The 17000-nt window shown below is 34.2% G+C and overlaps 1 protein-coding gene across 3 annotated transcripts in view; it reads left to right on the top strand.

Moving 5' to 3' along the window:
• Positions 1-16020, top strand: part of TES (testin LIM domain protein) — a 108399-nt gene extending 92379 nt beyond the window's left edge. For all 3 annotated transcript variants that reach the window (XM_074268226.1, XM_074268225.1, XM_074268224.1), the window contains exons 3-7: positions 167-419; positions 2308-2640; positions 8182-8397; positions 9071-9229; positions 14770-16020. In XM_074268226.1, the coding sequence (XP_074124327.1) occupies positions 167-419; positions 2308-2640; positions 8182-8397; positions 9071-9229; positions 14770-14961 (1153 nt within the window). In that variant the 3' untranslated portion in view covers positions 14962-16020. The remainder of the gene's footprint in view (positions 1-166; positions 420-2307; positions 2641-8181; positions 8398-9070; positions 9230-14769) is intronic.
• The last annotated feature ends 980 nt before the right edge of the window (positions 16021-17000 follow it).

Below are 17000 nucleotides of genomic sequence, written 5' to 3'. Positions count from 1 at the left end.
CCAGAACATTTCACAAAGAGGATAGTGCTATTAATTGAATTAACAATGTGTTCTTTTTGCCTCCATTGTGAGTGTTTATATATATTTTTATTAGAAACTAAAACAAGGTTATCCCACAATAAGTAAATAAAATATTATTATTGCATGCTTTTCTCCAAAATGATAGGAAAATATGCCGCAACTGCAAATGTGGCCAAGAGGAGCACGATGTTTTCATGAGCAATGAGGAAGATAGGAAAGTGGGAAAACTTTTTGAAGATACTAAATATACTACCCTGATTGCAAAGCTGAAAACAGATGGAATTCCCATGTATAAACGTAATGTTATGATCTTGACCAATCCTGTCCCTGCTAAGAAGAATGTCTCCATCAACACGGTTACCTATGAATGGGCTCCCCCTGTCCAGAATCAAGCTTTGGTAAGTTTTTTTTTTTTGTTTGTTTTTGTTTTTTTAAAAGAAGTATGTGTGTTTTCAATGCTGTATGAAGAGGTATTCTGATGGAAGTGGATATCTTCAACATAAAGAAGATCCAACTCACTTCCAGTTGATCAATGATGGACAGAAACAACTACACCCAGAGAAGGAACACTGGGAAGTGAATGTAAATTGTTAGCACTACTGTCTATCTACCCAGGTTACTTACACCTTCGGAATCTAATACTTAATGTGCAGCAAGAAAATGGTATTTACACACATATATTGTATCTAGGTTATGCTGTAACACATGTAAAATGTATGGGATTGCCTGTCATCTAGAGGAGGAAATAAAGGGAGGGAGGGGATAATTTGGAAAAATGAATACAAGGGATAATGTTATAAAAAAATTACTCATGCATATATACTGTGGGAAAAAAATTCTAAATAAAAAAAAAGAAGTGTGTGTGTGTGTGTGTGTGTGTGTGTGTGTATGTGTATGCACATACAAGAAAGAGAATGTAATAGAAAGACAAAGATAAAGACACACACACACACACACACACACACACACACACACACACAGAAAAGATCTCTACATATGGCAATATAGAGGACCATGTTCGATCTGGGCTTTTTTTTATGGGTTGGGAATTTTTCTTTTTTGGCCTTTTTTGACAAAATTGTAATGAAATTGATGTTAATCACTGTTCTTATGTGCTTTTAACATCTTCATTCATGTTGTAATAGGTTACTACCTATTGTCCTCTGTTATAAAATAAAGTCCATTTTAGGGAGTTCACTTGTTGAACTCATAGTTTTTTCTGTGTTACAATTATGCCATGTATGAATATGTTAGGAAATATTTTGAGGATTTCTGAGTCTGTTTTTAATTCCTTGAAGAGGATATATTCCCTTTAAATAGCAAAAGGAGAGTTATATACATTATTAAGCTTGCAAATCTTGAAACTTTTCCATTTGTTAAAAGACCATAAAGGATGACTTCTGTAATAGTAAAGAATATAATTTATATCACTGATGCTGAGGAAAACATTCAGTGGAGCCCTTCTATTACTGTATAAGGCCAAAAAACTCTACTATGCAGAGTGTTGTTCCAGTTTTCTTAGAACTACAGCCAGATTGGACATCTGAAAAGTCTTTTAAGAGAGTTTCTTTGCTCAGAAATGTAGAACTGAGTGAAGGCAGCTTTGTGAAGACATGGTGAATTAATGTCGTTTGTGTGTATGTGACCAAGAAAATAAAATGTAAGAAAAAAGATACTCCCAGTTCTTTAATATATGTATTGCCTTATAAAAACTGTGTTGTACATATTATAAAGGAAAATGCTATATGGACTGTCCATAGTACAGAACTAGCTTCTGATGTGTGGGTGGTCAGAGCTGAACAGAGAAGGCTAAAGACAGGGATCAAACAAAAATGTCATTTTAGTGAGGCAAACAAGGACATGTGTGCTGGAACCCTCCCCTAGTTGGGGGGGAACCCAAGATCATTGAGGGGTTAACACAAATATTATTATTATGCCAAGCTCAGGACACATCTTGCTTGCTGAAACTTAGTTCTGGAAAACAGGGTATCTTCTATATCTTGAACAGGACTCATTATTTAAAAACTGATCAGGAAGTTGGAAAAAATTAGGCTGAATTCTGAAAAGAGGATCTATTTAGTTTAAAACTTTATAGAACTCAGTCTATAATAGTTAATACTGTTCTCAAAATTTCCTTTTAAAAAGACACCCCAGGATTTATTTATATTGCAAGCCTTTTTAGATAAAAATAAAAGCTTGCCTAAGTGAAATGGCAAATTTAGCTCTAACCTTTGTTTTAAAGTGTTGAATTCTATAATGGCGCTCTGGTTCTTTGTTTAACTCTAGGCTAGAAGATATATGCAGTTGCTTCCAAGGGACAAACAACCTGTGGCTGGCTCAGAAGGGGCCCAGTATCGGAAGAAGCAATTAGCTAAGCAACTCCCTGCTCATGATCAGGATCCTTCAAAATGTCACGAATTGACTCCCAATGAGGTGAAGCAGATGGAACAATTTGTGAAGAAATACAAGAATGAGGCTCTCGGTGTTGGAGATGTCAAACTTCCGAGTGAGATGGATATCAAAGCTTTTGATAGAAGTACACTTGATGGAGGGCACAAGGGCACTACAGCTTCCGTGGGAGCAATGGAGGATAAATCAGCAGAGCAAAAAGAGAACTATGTAAGTAAGATTTGTCCTTGTTATTCTGAGGCCATGAGCCACATTTTCGTTTTTACTCAGTTTCCCTAGGATCACTAATTTTTCTACTCCTCATACTACTCCAGGAGAACAGGCAAGAGAAACCAAAATTTAACTCAAATCAACTAATTTAAGGAGAAGTAACGTTGAGATTATTGTTCAAAGATAGATTTTCATCTATGCACTTCCCCAAATGCACTGAAGAATTAAGATGTTAATGAATATGGACCTAACCTCTTAGTCTTTTTTTTTTAACATAATTTTTAGTTATAGAAATACGCAATTATAGAAAAAAATAGATATTATAATGATATAACAGATTATAATAAAAATTATAATGGTATTCATCTACCACTAGAATGTCTATATGGCAATTTGTCTATTGGTTCAATTGCTTTCTTAACTGTGAAAATTAAAAAAAAAAGATCATTTTCATTTATGCTTGTATTAAATATATGTTAATAAATAATATGTTTGTGTGATATATCCACACAGGCCACTAGAGGCAGCATGGTCTAGTACCTATAGAATTGGCCTTGAAATCAGAAAGAATGGAGTTCAAATACTGATACAGATTTTAAAGAGAACTGAATTTGCTTGGCAGTCCTGGAGAAGAAAAAGCTAAGAAATAATACCTGCCACTTAATTACTTGAGCAGTTTTTTTGTTTTTTTGCTGAATCAATTGGGGTTAAGTGACTTGCCCAGAGTCACACAGCTAGGAAGAGTTAAGTGTCTTAACACCAGATTTGAACTCGGGTCCTCCTGACTTAAAGACTGGTGCTCTATCCACCGCACCACCTAGTTGTCCTGTTTTTGTTTTTTCAAGGAGGATCTGTCCCATCTCTCTGTGTCTGTGCCTACAAATGACTAAATAAGAACTTAAGAGAATTTTGTAATGGGTGATAAGTTATAGACATGTCCAAGAAGATATTTATTTAAGAAAAAAAATTATATTACCCTTTTAAAAAAGTTTAATTGCTACTTCTTTCTTTTAAAAAATTGTTACTAGAACATTTGATATCTCTAAGTTTCTTCTAACTCAGGTTTGGGGGGAAGGCAGAAGTAATGCTGGTACGTTAGAATTATGAAATAGAGGTGTCAAATACAAATAGAAATAGGGCCAATCAATGTTCATAAAGCTCTTTACAGTTGCATATTGAGTTAGTTTTTAAAATGTAAAAATTTTTGTTTTATTGTATTTTTATTTATTTCTTTAACTATTTCCCAATCACATTTTAATCTGATGCTGCAGTATTCAGAAGTGTTATAGGTTGCATCAGGCTATGTGTTTGACACCTTTGGGAGAGTGGGTAGAATTTTAGGCCTAGTGTCCAAAAAATCCGAAGTTGAATTCTCCCTACCTCACCCAAGTAATAATTTAACTTCTTTGGGCCTCAATTTTTCTCTTTCTCTAAAGTGAAAGTTTGGTACTTCATGAGCTCTAAAATCTTTTCTAGTTTTAAAACTGTAATCCTAGGATAATTAGTATTTCTTCCTGCAATTTGATTCAATTTAATAACTCAGTTTTTCAAAAACAACTATTAAGTATGATTCATTTCCTTTATCTGAAAAAAAAAACAAAGGATTAGGGTGAGGGGGGCAATTCCTGAATCATTGTTCATGTTTACTTGAATTGATCTTAAAAAAGTAAAATATGAAAAATAGTTTATGGTAAAATTCTCTTAACATGCTCCTAATAATGTGGAGAACCTTGAAAGTATTGACAAATCCTCCAGAAAACAAGTGTTATTTATTTTACTTCATAACAATGACCTCTTAATTTCATGTGACTTCTCTTTGAAAGGATTCAGGGTATTTTCAGAAATGCCATCTGATTTTTTTCCTCACAAAATTGCAATCATAAAGAAATGCCCTTTGTATCTGGTGAAATAAAAGCATGTAGATGGTAAATTTTTTTGGTAGTATTTGGTAGAAAACCAGCAGAAGAACCAGAAATATAATCCTAACTTTTAACTTTGACTTCTTTCTAGCTAGCAATAATTTGAATCTATAATGACTTTTTAGTATATTAATGTGACTTTTGATACCTAGGTGATACAGTAGATAAATTCCTAGTCCTGGAGTAAAATTTGGCCTCAGACTCTTACTAGTAATACATTTATTAAGCACCTTTTGTATGCCAAGGTACTATGTTAAGCTCCAAGTATACAAGAAAAGTCAAGTATACCAACTTGCAAATAACTGCAAACAAGCTATATACAGGAACAATTGGAAGTAATAGAGGAAAGGCAATAGAATTAAAAGGATTAGAAAAGGCTATCTGAAAAAGAGAGATTTTAGTTGGGACTTGAAGGAAAGCAAAAAATCCAGGAGGCTGAGGTGAAGAAGGGAGTGGCCTTGAGAGTTCTGTGTATGGGGGTGGGGTGGGATAAGGAACAGCCAATGAAAATGCCTGATTCAAGAGTTTTTTGAGGAAGAGCAAAGAGAGCCAGTATTATTGACTCACAAAGTTTGGAGGTGGATGGCTAAGATTTGGGTGAGGGTTTGGGGGGGGATGTTTTAAAGGGCTTTGAACAAGTACTTTAAGTTGGATAAAATTCACATAAAATATATTCTAAAAGTACTCTTCAATACTTTTATGTTTTAAGTTTTTTGTGACTGACAAAATATAGTATTACTTCAAATCTCAGGATCTGGAGGACAAGGATAGAATGTGAATGATGGGTGAGGGGAGAGAAAATAGAGAGCACAAGCTCTCTGACTTTCTAAATAGTTTTCACACTACTGTTTTCACAGAATGTTAAGCGCTTTAGGGCAATAGTGGACCCAAGAGATTATTTAATCTAGGATTTCATTCATTCATTCATTCATTTATTGGATATTATAGACTCCTTTGGTACTTTGGTGAAGCCTGTTGTCCCTTTCTCAGAAAAAAAAAATGTTTTACGCATAAAAGAAAATATTTAGGTGTTTAAAGGAAACCAATTACATCAAAATATAGTTATCTATCTATTTATTTTAAATTTCACAGACCCATATTTACTATCTAATTTAATCTAATCCATGTTTTACTACTGAGAAAACCAGAGTCCAAAGAATTGAAATGATGTATATAGATAATTAGTAGGATAGAACTTGGTGAGTCTCAATTTCTAACAATAGTTTTAGTTTTTTAGTTACATAATTTTAGATTTTGATAGGCGTATAGAGATAAAATCTAGATAACTCTCATTTTATAAATGATAAAACGGAAGGTTGGAATAAGTAAATAGGAAAAAAAAAAGGAAATAAGCAATTATTAATCTCCTTCTGTGTGATAAATACTGTGTCACTACATTACTCTAATTATCAAAACAATCCTTCCAGGCAGATGATATTATCCCTACTTTACTATTGAGTAAAATGAGGGTAGATAAAGGTTAAGAGATTGGTCCAGGATCATATAACATATAAGTATCTGAGGCTGGATTCAGACACTGTCCTTCCTGATTCTTGGCCAGCCTGCCACCAAACTGCTCCTAAAGTAACTCAAGGTAACTCATACTGTTAATTTAGAAGAATAAAGAGTAAAATTCAGATTTCCTCATAAGGGCACAGTGACTTTGAGTGCTGATTTGGATTCAGGGAGATGCTGAGTTTAACCTCTGCTTCAGATATTCAGATGTGTGATCTTGACAAATTACCTCTCAATGCCTCAGCTTCCTCATCTGTAAAATAGGGATAATAATATCACCTACCTTAAAGAGTTGTTATGAGGACTAAATGAAATAATATAATCAGGCTCTTTGCAAACCTTAAATTGCTACATAAATGTTAGCTGTTATTATTTCCACAATAAATGTACTAAATATAGAAAAATATGTGAGGCAAATAAGGTGTACATTTTTATTTTAAAATTCTACTAATAAAAGTGTATATATGTATATAGAAACACACAATTATCTTCTATGTAATAGTGTTTATTATATGTTTGTGTTTATGTATATAATCAACATAGCAATGTTAGGAATGGACAAACTTCCAAATAAGATATTGATAAATAGTATTTTAAAATTTTCAAAGAACTTTGCAAATATTCATTACTTTTATCCCTACAATTCACTTTACAGATGAGGAAACTGAGGCAGATCACTCTAAATCTGTGATCCTGTATCCTAAGAGAGGACACTTTTCTAATCTTTATTCCTTTTCTAATAAATGTTACAGCATATCTATACTGTGATTGTATGAATAATGACAGCGAAATGAAGTAGACAGATTAATTGTTAATCTTTTAGATTATGCTTTATTTGTAGATTTCTTGCCTACTTTTGCAGGTAACCAGAGTTATCTTTCCTGTCTTTTCTTTCACCATGAGTATGCTGGTACTTGGTTTTACCAAGTACTTTTCTTTTCCTATCTCCATCAGATCACCACTTGCCTCTGTTCAGTAACTAACTTTTCATTTGATGCTTTTAATTTCTTATTGTTATCTCTTTAAGTTGCCAGCAGATTATGTAACAACTTGATTATTTTTTTTTTAAATGAGACAAAAGCAAGCTCTGACTCAAAGACACTGTGCTTTTCAGTGTGGAAAAACAGAAGTAACTGATAGAAAAATTGTATACACAAGTCAAATCTCTTTATAATTTTATCATATTTCCAAATATAATAGGATGTGAATTATCTAAAGAAATCCTACATGAGTTCTTTTGTACAAATCAAAATTTTTTTATAAAATGACTAATTACTTCTTGATTATATAGGGCCAACCTGTGTAATGAAATTTCTCCTCCCAGTGAGGAAAATGCCTCCATCCATGCAAATAGACAGACTTCTAATTTTAGAGACACTGCCTGGAACACAGAGAGATTGGGTGATCCATTTATGGTCACACAGACAGCCATAAGTGTCCAGAGAAATATTTCTGGTCAAATTCTAATTCCAAGACTGCCTCTCTATTCACTAAAGCCATGTTGCCTCTCATTTGTGGAATGGATTCCCATTTGTCATACTTCACTTTCTTAAAGCTAAAGGAGGGAGAAGATTTCTGTTATCTAAACTTCTTTTGTGTCATGGTACCCTTTGGGCTGCTGAAGCCTATAGACTCCTCCTTAGAATAATGTTTTACAAATATGTAAAATAAAATGCATAGGATTGGGAAGAAAGTCATTTACATTCCTCCCTCCTATGTTAAGAATCTCTAATATAAATATGTGTTGTTGTTTTTTCCATAGCAGAGTGGTGATGTGTGGGATATAAATTAGATGGGATTGTGTAATTTTACAAATTCAAAGAACATTATTTTTCCTTCATGGATAACTCACTGCTCCATACTAGCTTTGATAGGTTAATATTTTTGGTAGATATATTAGTGGGAAGAAGAAATGGTCCAGTTGTTTGGACAGAGATGAGCAAGATATAGAATGTCAGGGATGTATATAATGCTTTGTCCTCATTGTATCAAGTGACAGCAGCCCTGAATGTATGTATGAATGAATGAAGGGAATTCCTAGTAAATCTGATGTATTTATTAGCATTGTCGTCGCATGACTTAATTTTCCACATTGTGTCCCTTTCAGTACTGCTATTGCTGCAAGCAGAGCATGAAAGAAGGTGATCCCGCAGTTTACGCTGAGAGAGCTGGGTATGACAAATTTTGGCACCCTGCCTGTTTCGTGTGCGGCACCTGCAATGAGCTCCTGGTGGACATGATCTATTTTTGGAAGAATGGGAAGCTGTATTGTGGCCGGCATTACTGTGACAGCGAGAAACCTCGGTGTGCAGGGTGTGATGAGGTAAGAGATTCCTGGACTGACTGCACACACACACTTACAAATGTCCACGGTAGTCCCAAGCTGGTCCTCCTCAGTGATATAACCATACAGAGAAGTGCGATATGTTCAAGTTAAAGTGTTTTATTCACCTATCCAAGAATTGGTATTTAATGACTAATAATTTCTTCTGAGTTCTTGTGTCACTTAGACACAGGAGAACTTATGATGGATGTTTAAGTGGAAAATATAAAGAAGGCTGCCTTGTATGTATTGAGATGACTGGGTCAGAACTTAGATATTCTTTTTCAAAGTATGAAACTTAAGATGCTACATTTGGGGAATTTGAGGGCCTAGGAGGGCAGGGAAAGCAAACTCGCAAGGAATTTCTGGTATGGTAGCTATCGCACACTGGCAATTCGTAATCTTGGAAAGTTGGTAACCAAGGACTCCCAAGAGTTTAATTAACTATGGTTGCTATGGTCACCCAATCAATATGTGTTAGGGAGGGTACTTGAATTGACTTTCAAACTTAACCCTTCTATGGTACCATCTCTCAAATTGATTGTATCTAAATGCTTTAAGGGGTCAATGAATTTAATTATATGTGCTTTGCCAAATGGGTTTTTGGAGTTAAATAGGATTAAAGGGAAAAAAATGACTTTTTTCTTTTTTGTTGTTGTTGTCATCTTTCTAGTTGATATTCAGCAATGAATATACCCAGGCAGAGAATCAGAGCTGGCATCTGAAACATTTCTGCTGCTTTGATTGTGACTGCGTTCTTGCTGGGGAAATCTATGTTATGGTCAATAACAAGCCCATATGCAAGCCTTGCTACGTGAGGAACCATGCTGTGGTAAGAGATCTTCTGGACACAGAATTACCCTAATATCCTGTAGCACAATAAAGTATTTACATACATCAGTAAACTTAGGAACAGAAAGCAAAAGGCTCTACTGAACCAGAAACATATGGCTTCTCTAGGAGGACTTTATATGAAGTGCTGTATCCAAGGAACTTAAACAGAAAAGGTTTGTTAAACAGGAACCACTGAAGAGTTCCTACAGTGCAGTCTTAGTAAGCTTGGTTTGAAAAATAGAATTCTACTCTTGAAACCCACTTATAACAACTAATTCATTCACATACATATGTCAGAACCTACTCTGGTGAATTGGAGACTAATTACTTTTATAGTAGTTATAAATGAATTTTTACCTCAACTATATCTGTACTTCCTGGGATGTTCATTTCTTTTTAAAATTAAGTATATTTTTTAATTAGCAAACTTTTTTCTTCTTTCTCTGACCTTCCACCAATTACCAAAAAAACTCTTTCATCATAAATATGAATAAACATGCAAAAGTAAATATGGACCTGTATCAAATCTTTGAGCCCAGTATCTCTTTAGTTAAGATCACCACCTGGAATATGAAAAATAAATTAGCTATATGCCAATTTTTTTGGTGAGAACATGAATTGCAAAATAATTTGAAGTGTGTATACTTCAAGTCTACCTTGAGAAACATAAATATTTAAGTACATTAATTCTATTATGATCTCTAAACCACTCATTTATAACTTCATAATTCATTATAAGGGCAATTTTTGGGTAAACTTCTAATGATAAATGGTACTAACTTGAGCTTGTTTCACATAGTGTGTCCATTTTCTGTGCATACTTGGACAAAGAACATAAAGCTCAGTTAGATAATCCAATCAATTGCATATAACTTAAGAGTTTAAGGTATCACAAATTCAGTCCCAGAGCAAAGAGAAGGAAATAGGCAATTTTTTTTTTCAGTATGAAAAGTGATTCTTGAGGTTCCATCAAGTTTCCTATTTCCTTATGTATATGTGGAGCAGCTAGGAGGTAAAAAGAAGAGAGCAATGAGCCAGAAATCAGGAACTCATTCATCTTCCTGAATTCAGATCTGACCCTTGAGACATACTTTACTAGTTCTGTGATCCTGGGCCAATCACTTAATTCTCTTTGCCTCAGTTGCCTTATTTTAAAATGAGCTGGAAAAGGAAATGGCAAACCCTCTGCAGTATCTTTGCCAAGAAAACTTCAAATGGAGTCACAAAGTTGGATATCATGATTAGAAAAATGACTGAACAACCAATGTACAAATGTATAATAATGAAATCAGAGGACACGAGAAGGGAAAAACTGAAGGTAGCAAAAAGTCAAGAAAAAGAGAAGCCCCGATAGAAAATAATTAGCTCCATATTCCTGATGGATTCTATAGTTTTCTTTGGATGCTACTAATGGTTCTTTGTGATGTTAGGACTTTTCTAAAAAAACAGTCCTCATAGTCCTAGTCCTCATTATTTGACCTCTCAGCTTTTGTTTGCTTTTTAAGCAACCCAAAAAGGATTCACATTTCATCAATCACATGAAGTCGTTCAACCATTAGAGTTCTTATTTTCGGCAACTTATTGCTTTTTATTGTAAACCAAAGGGATAACCAGGTGTTTTGTCTTGTTAATTATTATTAATTCTTTGTTAAAGAAAGCATTAAAAAAGCCAATATAAGTGTAATTTCTTAATTTAGACACTTGATGTTCACACTTTCTCAAAGAAGAAAAGATATTCAAAAGAACAATAGGAAATTCACTGACTAAATTATTAACAATAACTTGTGCTAATCATACCTGTTTGATCATTTTAAGAAATCTTTTATTCAATATAATAAAAATTTATTAAGCAATTACTATTTGCAAGGCTGTTTTAGGGACCCTTGAAAATAGAAGGGATTAGGCAGGCTTTCACATATTATAGTCCCCAGTAGAAATTATCTTCACTCACATAGTGGATTAAAAAGTAGGGTACAAAATCTTTTTGTGCTTTTTAAAAAAAATTATAAGATTATATAAACCTCTGAGCAAAACACAGCATTAAAAGCTCTTTGTCAATAAGATGCCTCACATGAAAATATTAAGATTATATGGGATTTCTTTTTTCTAATTGGTTTTCTAATTATCAATATCAAGTGAAAGATAAAAACAAACTTCAGAAGGATTCCTTTGAGGTGGCAAAATATCCCAGATGCTCCTGTTTGGTAGCAACATCATAGTAGTTGCATTAAGCTCCTAAATAATATGGGTCCTCTTCAATGAGATTTCTAGTCCTTTGAAGTCAGCCTTAAAATCCACACAAGAAAAAAAGAAGTGGATGAATAATATTTATCACCAAGACTGTAACATGTGGTTGTATGGGCTGCCTATCTCATATTAGTTCACAAGGAAATTTATCTTGGACAAGAGATGGACTGAACTTCATTACAAAATTAATGAGCAAGAGCCAGGCCTAGATAATTATACAATTTTTTTTGAGATCACATCCTATTTCTCAATCTGGAAGCATAGTGATGACCATTCACAACTGGATCCCAACACTGATTGGCGCAGAAGTTTTAACTTATTTTATTTTTCAGACCTGAACTGGTTCACTCTATCTCAGGTAAATCTAATTATCTTCCTTTCTCAGAGGCTTATTATATTTTTGCCAGACTTAGGAAACAAACGGTGAACTTTATGTGCATTACTGTAGCTCAGAGCTCTTGAACTCATGTAACCCATTGCACTCAGCCTTCCTCTGGAACAAGGATTATAGATATGGGCCATCATGCCCTGACTACACAGCATTTTCAGCAATAACTTCTCTTTGAGTTAAAAACTTTCTATCTTTTCAACACTGGTGTTTTCCTAATGATGAGGATACTAAAGACTTAGCAAAAACCTCAGAATCTTCTCATCAGGATTTAGTGAGCAACAGACATCCAATGGAGCTTCTGCTATGCATATATGAAAATCATACAAGAAACTTTAATAGATGATGCAATACTAGAAAGAACTATTAGAAATATGTAAGAAAAAAACCAGGGATACTTACTCACCAAAGATGTTTTCTACTGTCATGGAGAAAGGACCAGGACAGAGTCCAAGAAAAGGAAGGAAAGATTCCATAGAGATGGCAGAGTCCTCCAGATGTTCCTGATTTTGAATGACATTGAGCTGATTGCAACAAACCCCAGGACACTAAAGTACCTCCTAAACAAGATCCTTAATTACTCAAAGAAGTTTGACTTTAACTATCCATCCAGGAAAAACCCACACCGTTGAAGAACGCCTATTGTGTAGATGATGCTATTTATAAATAAACCATTAAAGTACTCTATAAGGACGTATGTCCTAGATAGATGTTGCCCATGGACAATGAAGAAATCCCAGAATTGAATAGGAAAAGGAAATGCTTGGGCTGAATTGCATTTGGGAATATATCTAGTGCATCAACAAGCCAAAATGCTCATCTTTTAACAATGAGTTCTTCCATGATGTTGTGTGTCTGCAAGTTAGAAGAAACCCAATGTCTGAAGAATTAAAGTTGAAAGTCACTGAAAGGGCACATTAGAGGCACATGGCAGGCATTTGCAGGATGAAACATTATAAAAATTGTATAGGACAAGCAGCTTAGAGGCTATAATCAGAAAGATACAAGATAAAGAAAAAAATAAGTGAGAGCAGGGAATACTTGAGGGACAGTCCACTTGCTCCATTAGTATCACAGTTGTATTAAGATATATGGACATATGACACACACTCATATGCCAAGGCTGTCAGGTGGACCCCTTTTGGAAGATTCATAAAAGTTGAGCAGACATAGAACTGCCACCAGCTCAGCAATCTTTCTTCCTTGGAGCATCCAGATGCATCATTCCATCCATATCTTGGTGACAGTTATTTCTCAGTTCCCAGCTCATGCTTCCTCTTTTTTCAAGGAGTTCAGTATCTTATTGATACAATTCCTTTTAATCCTAAGCTGTTCTCTTCATCTTACTCCTATACCACACTTGTTTCTCCCATTGTACCATTGCACCTAGTATCTGAGGGGAAAAGTAAGCATGCACTTGTAAAACCTGGCAGGAAAGCACACGAAGAAGGAAAACCCATATGTTGTTCTGGATAACTCACAAGTTTGGACTGTACTCTCTGAAGTCATTGATTTATTCAGGAACCCCTCCATCATGTGACCCATTTCTTTGTTAACTTCTGTTTCTTGGTCCTTACTGCTCTTCAGTTGGCAAATGCTTTTCTATATTGGAAACTTAGAATTTACAAGATCTCTTAATGTAAAAATCACCCTTAAAGTGGTATTTTGACAGTATTACTTCCTACTGCAAATAGTAATTCTCTTTAAATTGGAAAACTGAAAAAAACCCCTCAAACTAGCAATCTCCGAGCTCTACCCACCATCCCAGGCAGTCTCTTCACTCACCCAAGATACAGTATTTTCCAATCTGAACATAGCTCTTAAAAGACTTTAGGGTTAACTAACTTTGAGCAAGGGAAATCAGCCTACCCAGTTTTTTCTCTTATTCTGCAGAATCTATAGCAAAGCAGCTACAATACTAATATTTCCTGTCATTTTCTAACTAGGAGGAGCAGAGAAGGACCACAAGCTCTTTTAGGAGGTTTCACCTCTCCTAAAATGCTAGGTGATGCTAAAAAGGCATTAGTGACACCTGCATTCTTCAATCAGCCAATTATGAAATAACAGTCTAACCTTTTTGTTAGCCGCAGCTCCTGCCACTGGCTCTTAAAGCAATTTTGACAAGTTGTTTTTGCTCCCTTCTGTTTCCTTCCTTTTCTTTTAGGTTCTTCCAATTCTTCAACACCCTAGTCATAACCCCTGATTTCTATACTTCTCAGTCTCTCAAACTAGACCTTCCTGACTTTGAATGACTGACCTTAACAGCTTGCCATTTTCCCTGTGAAATTAGTAGTTTTTAAAATAATCATCTTGTCTCCAAATAAGTATGCAATTTATTATATATCATTGTATAACTTTTACAAAGCTAATTCATTGTCCTTTTAAGTGAAATCTTTGATCACCTTTAATATTTCCATTCAACATTGTCTATAAGAACTAAAGCTCTTAATAAGTATTCTTTATATAATAGGTGAGATCTGCCTAAATACAGCTCTAATGAAGCATGAAAACTTTTTTAGATTGTTATTATAGTTTACAATGAACTAGTATACATCTTAATTGTGTATAATAGAACCAAACCCATATTTTTTCTGAAACCATTCCCTTCAACATTAAGCACAATGGTATTCCATCATTATCATATTCCCCAGGTTGTTGAGCCATTCTCCAAGTGAAGGGATAGTCCCCTCAGTTTTCAATTCTTTATTGCCATAGAAAGAAAAATGGAATTTCAAGGACAGTATTTCTGCCCAGGCTTTTACAGTAAGGTCCTCTACCTTTGGGGGAGTATCTCCTGCATTTAAATAAGACAGATATTTAATGTATCTTTTCAAAAATTTGAGTCAAAAATGTTTGGTGAAGATTTTATTTGATTCTTTTTTTTTTTCTTCTTTGTTCAACAGATTTGCCAAGGGTGTCATAATGCAATTGATCCAGAAGTACAGCGAGTGACTTACAACAATTTTAACTGGCATGCTACCGAAGAGTGCTTTCTCTGTTCCTGTTGCAGCAAGTGTCTGATTGGTCAGAAGTTTATGCCAGTAGAAGCAATGCTTTTCTGTTCAGTAGAATGTAAAAAGATGATGATGTCTTAATGAGAAAGCACTAGATAATTCTGAGCCATTGCTGTCTTCCAAAGTGGTTTGCATTTCTACTGTAAAATGGAATTTGGGCATTTGCAAAAAATAAAAAAGAGGAAAAAAACCCTAGAATAAATTGAGAAATTTTTATTTGTTTCTCTTTCCCCTTTTTCTTTCTGCCTTTGCTTTCATCTTTTAGAATTTGTATTAAGTACATATTCAATTCTAAAATAGATGAAAATGGCATATTTGATTTGGGAAGGTCAAGTATTTCTTTATTTGTCTCTTCCCCCCCCCCCCTCACTTTTAAGAATGAAAGGAAGCAACTTTAAAATTAAGTAAAAAACATGTATGTATCCTCTCTCAGTCCCTTTTTATACAGCTTTCTGATGGTGTGTAATGATGAGCTTTTCTGATAATAGGAAGGAATTGAAAGATATACATAGTGCATCTCAGAAAAATTTGTAACTGTCATTTATTTCTAACCTCTGTATATTCACTGTCCGATGATGTAAGCAGATATGTATCATTTTCTTTTTTGTTTTGATCATTGTTTTCTACTTGGAACTCCTCAACTTCACATCCCTAGTCTCGTAGTAAGTTTTTCTAGTCAATGACCTGTCCTTGAGCTATAGATACCATTTGGGGGGGGTATTTTTGTACATAGTACAGAAATGCCTGCTTTACAATTTTTATTGGGCTTTTTTTTTTTAAAGATGATGTTTGAATTTTAGATACTCAGTTATAGCGTATGTTGTCGATTCTAAGAACATCTGTGTCTATATCTCAAGGTATATACTGTGGAGCCATAAGAACTTGTGAAATGTGTTAATTGCCATTGACAAATTTGGAATCTGATAAATCCTTGTATTTTTTTTTTCTAAATGATAACTGTTCTGTGATGATTTATAATAATGCTTATTGGTGTGCCTAATTTCTTTTTCCTCAGAAAATGTGTGTGTGTATTATAAACAATTATGTAGGATATTATTTACAAAAGCATCCAAATTATACATACCTTAGAGAGGTGTATTTGTGCATGTTATATCAAAATAAAATCTTTGATCACTTTAATGGTTGTATATTTTCATCTTTTTAGTAGAAAAATTAAATCCTATTGCAACTATGTTTTTTTACAGCAGGGGGCAGTATCTTCAAGGATTAAAGACAAAAAAATGAGTAAGCTATTGCTACTGCTTAAAGTCTGGGAATCCCTGAGCTTTTCAAAGTGAGAAACTTTGACATTAAGCTTAATATTTTATTTGCAAAAGAATAAAGGGTTTAGAGCATCAATGTTTGGTTGGTTAGGAATTGTAATTATCTTAAAGATGTAGTTAGTACTTAAATTTCCTATTCAGAGAGCACTGGATTTTAGAATTGGAAGTGAATTTAGTAAGATTCAGTGGTTTGCAAGCTTTCTATTCTAAGGACTCCTTTATAGGCTAAAAATTTATCAAGGTTCCCATAGAAGTTTTGTGTATGACAATAGCTAGAAATATACAGCATTAAGAATTAAAACATCTTTGTATTGTGAATAATGTGTGTGTCTTTGGACAAGGCACTGTCTCAAATCCCCAGGAAACTTTCCAGGACTATATATCTTAGACAAGTTACCGTAGATAGATAGATCAATGGTCTATCTGATTTAATACCTTCATCTGTAAGATGAGGAAACTGAGGCCCAGAAAAAATTAAATGAAAACCTAAGGATTCATAGATAGTTAAGTGGCAAAATGCTAAAATTCATTCCAAACCCAAGGAGATCTGTGGGTTCTGGGTTCCTGCCAGTCCCTACTAATTGCTACTTCTGTACAATAGTAACAACTTCACTTCTATATAAGACTTTTAAAATGGCTTTTCTATATATATATATATATATATATATATTTTTTTTTTTTTTTTTTTTTCTATTAGGTTCCAAGGCAAAGAAAAATAGAAAATCTGAAGGTCTGTTTTGACCTTTTTGCATGCAGAGCATTCCAGGATGTTAGAACTATAAAAGACTTAAGATCATTTAGTTGAACCCATCCCTGCCTTAATTTTAGAACATATGT

Source organism: Sminthopsis crassicaudata, chromosome 5 (genome assembly GCF_048593235.1).
Source record: "Sminthopsis crassicaudata isolate SCR6 chromosome 5, ASM4859323v1, whole genome shotgun sequence".
Lineage (NCBI taxonomy): Eukaryota > Metazoa > Chordata > Mammalia > Dasyuromorphia > Dasyuridae > Sminthopsis > Sminthopsis crassicaudata.
Note: the sequence above shows the minus strand (reverse complement) of the source record. Positions and strands in the feature narration are given on the sequence as shown.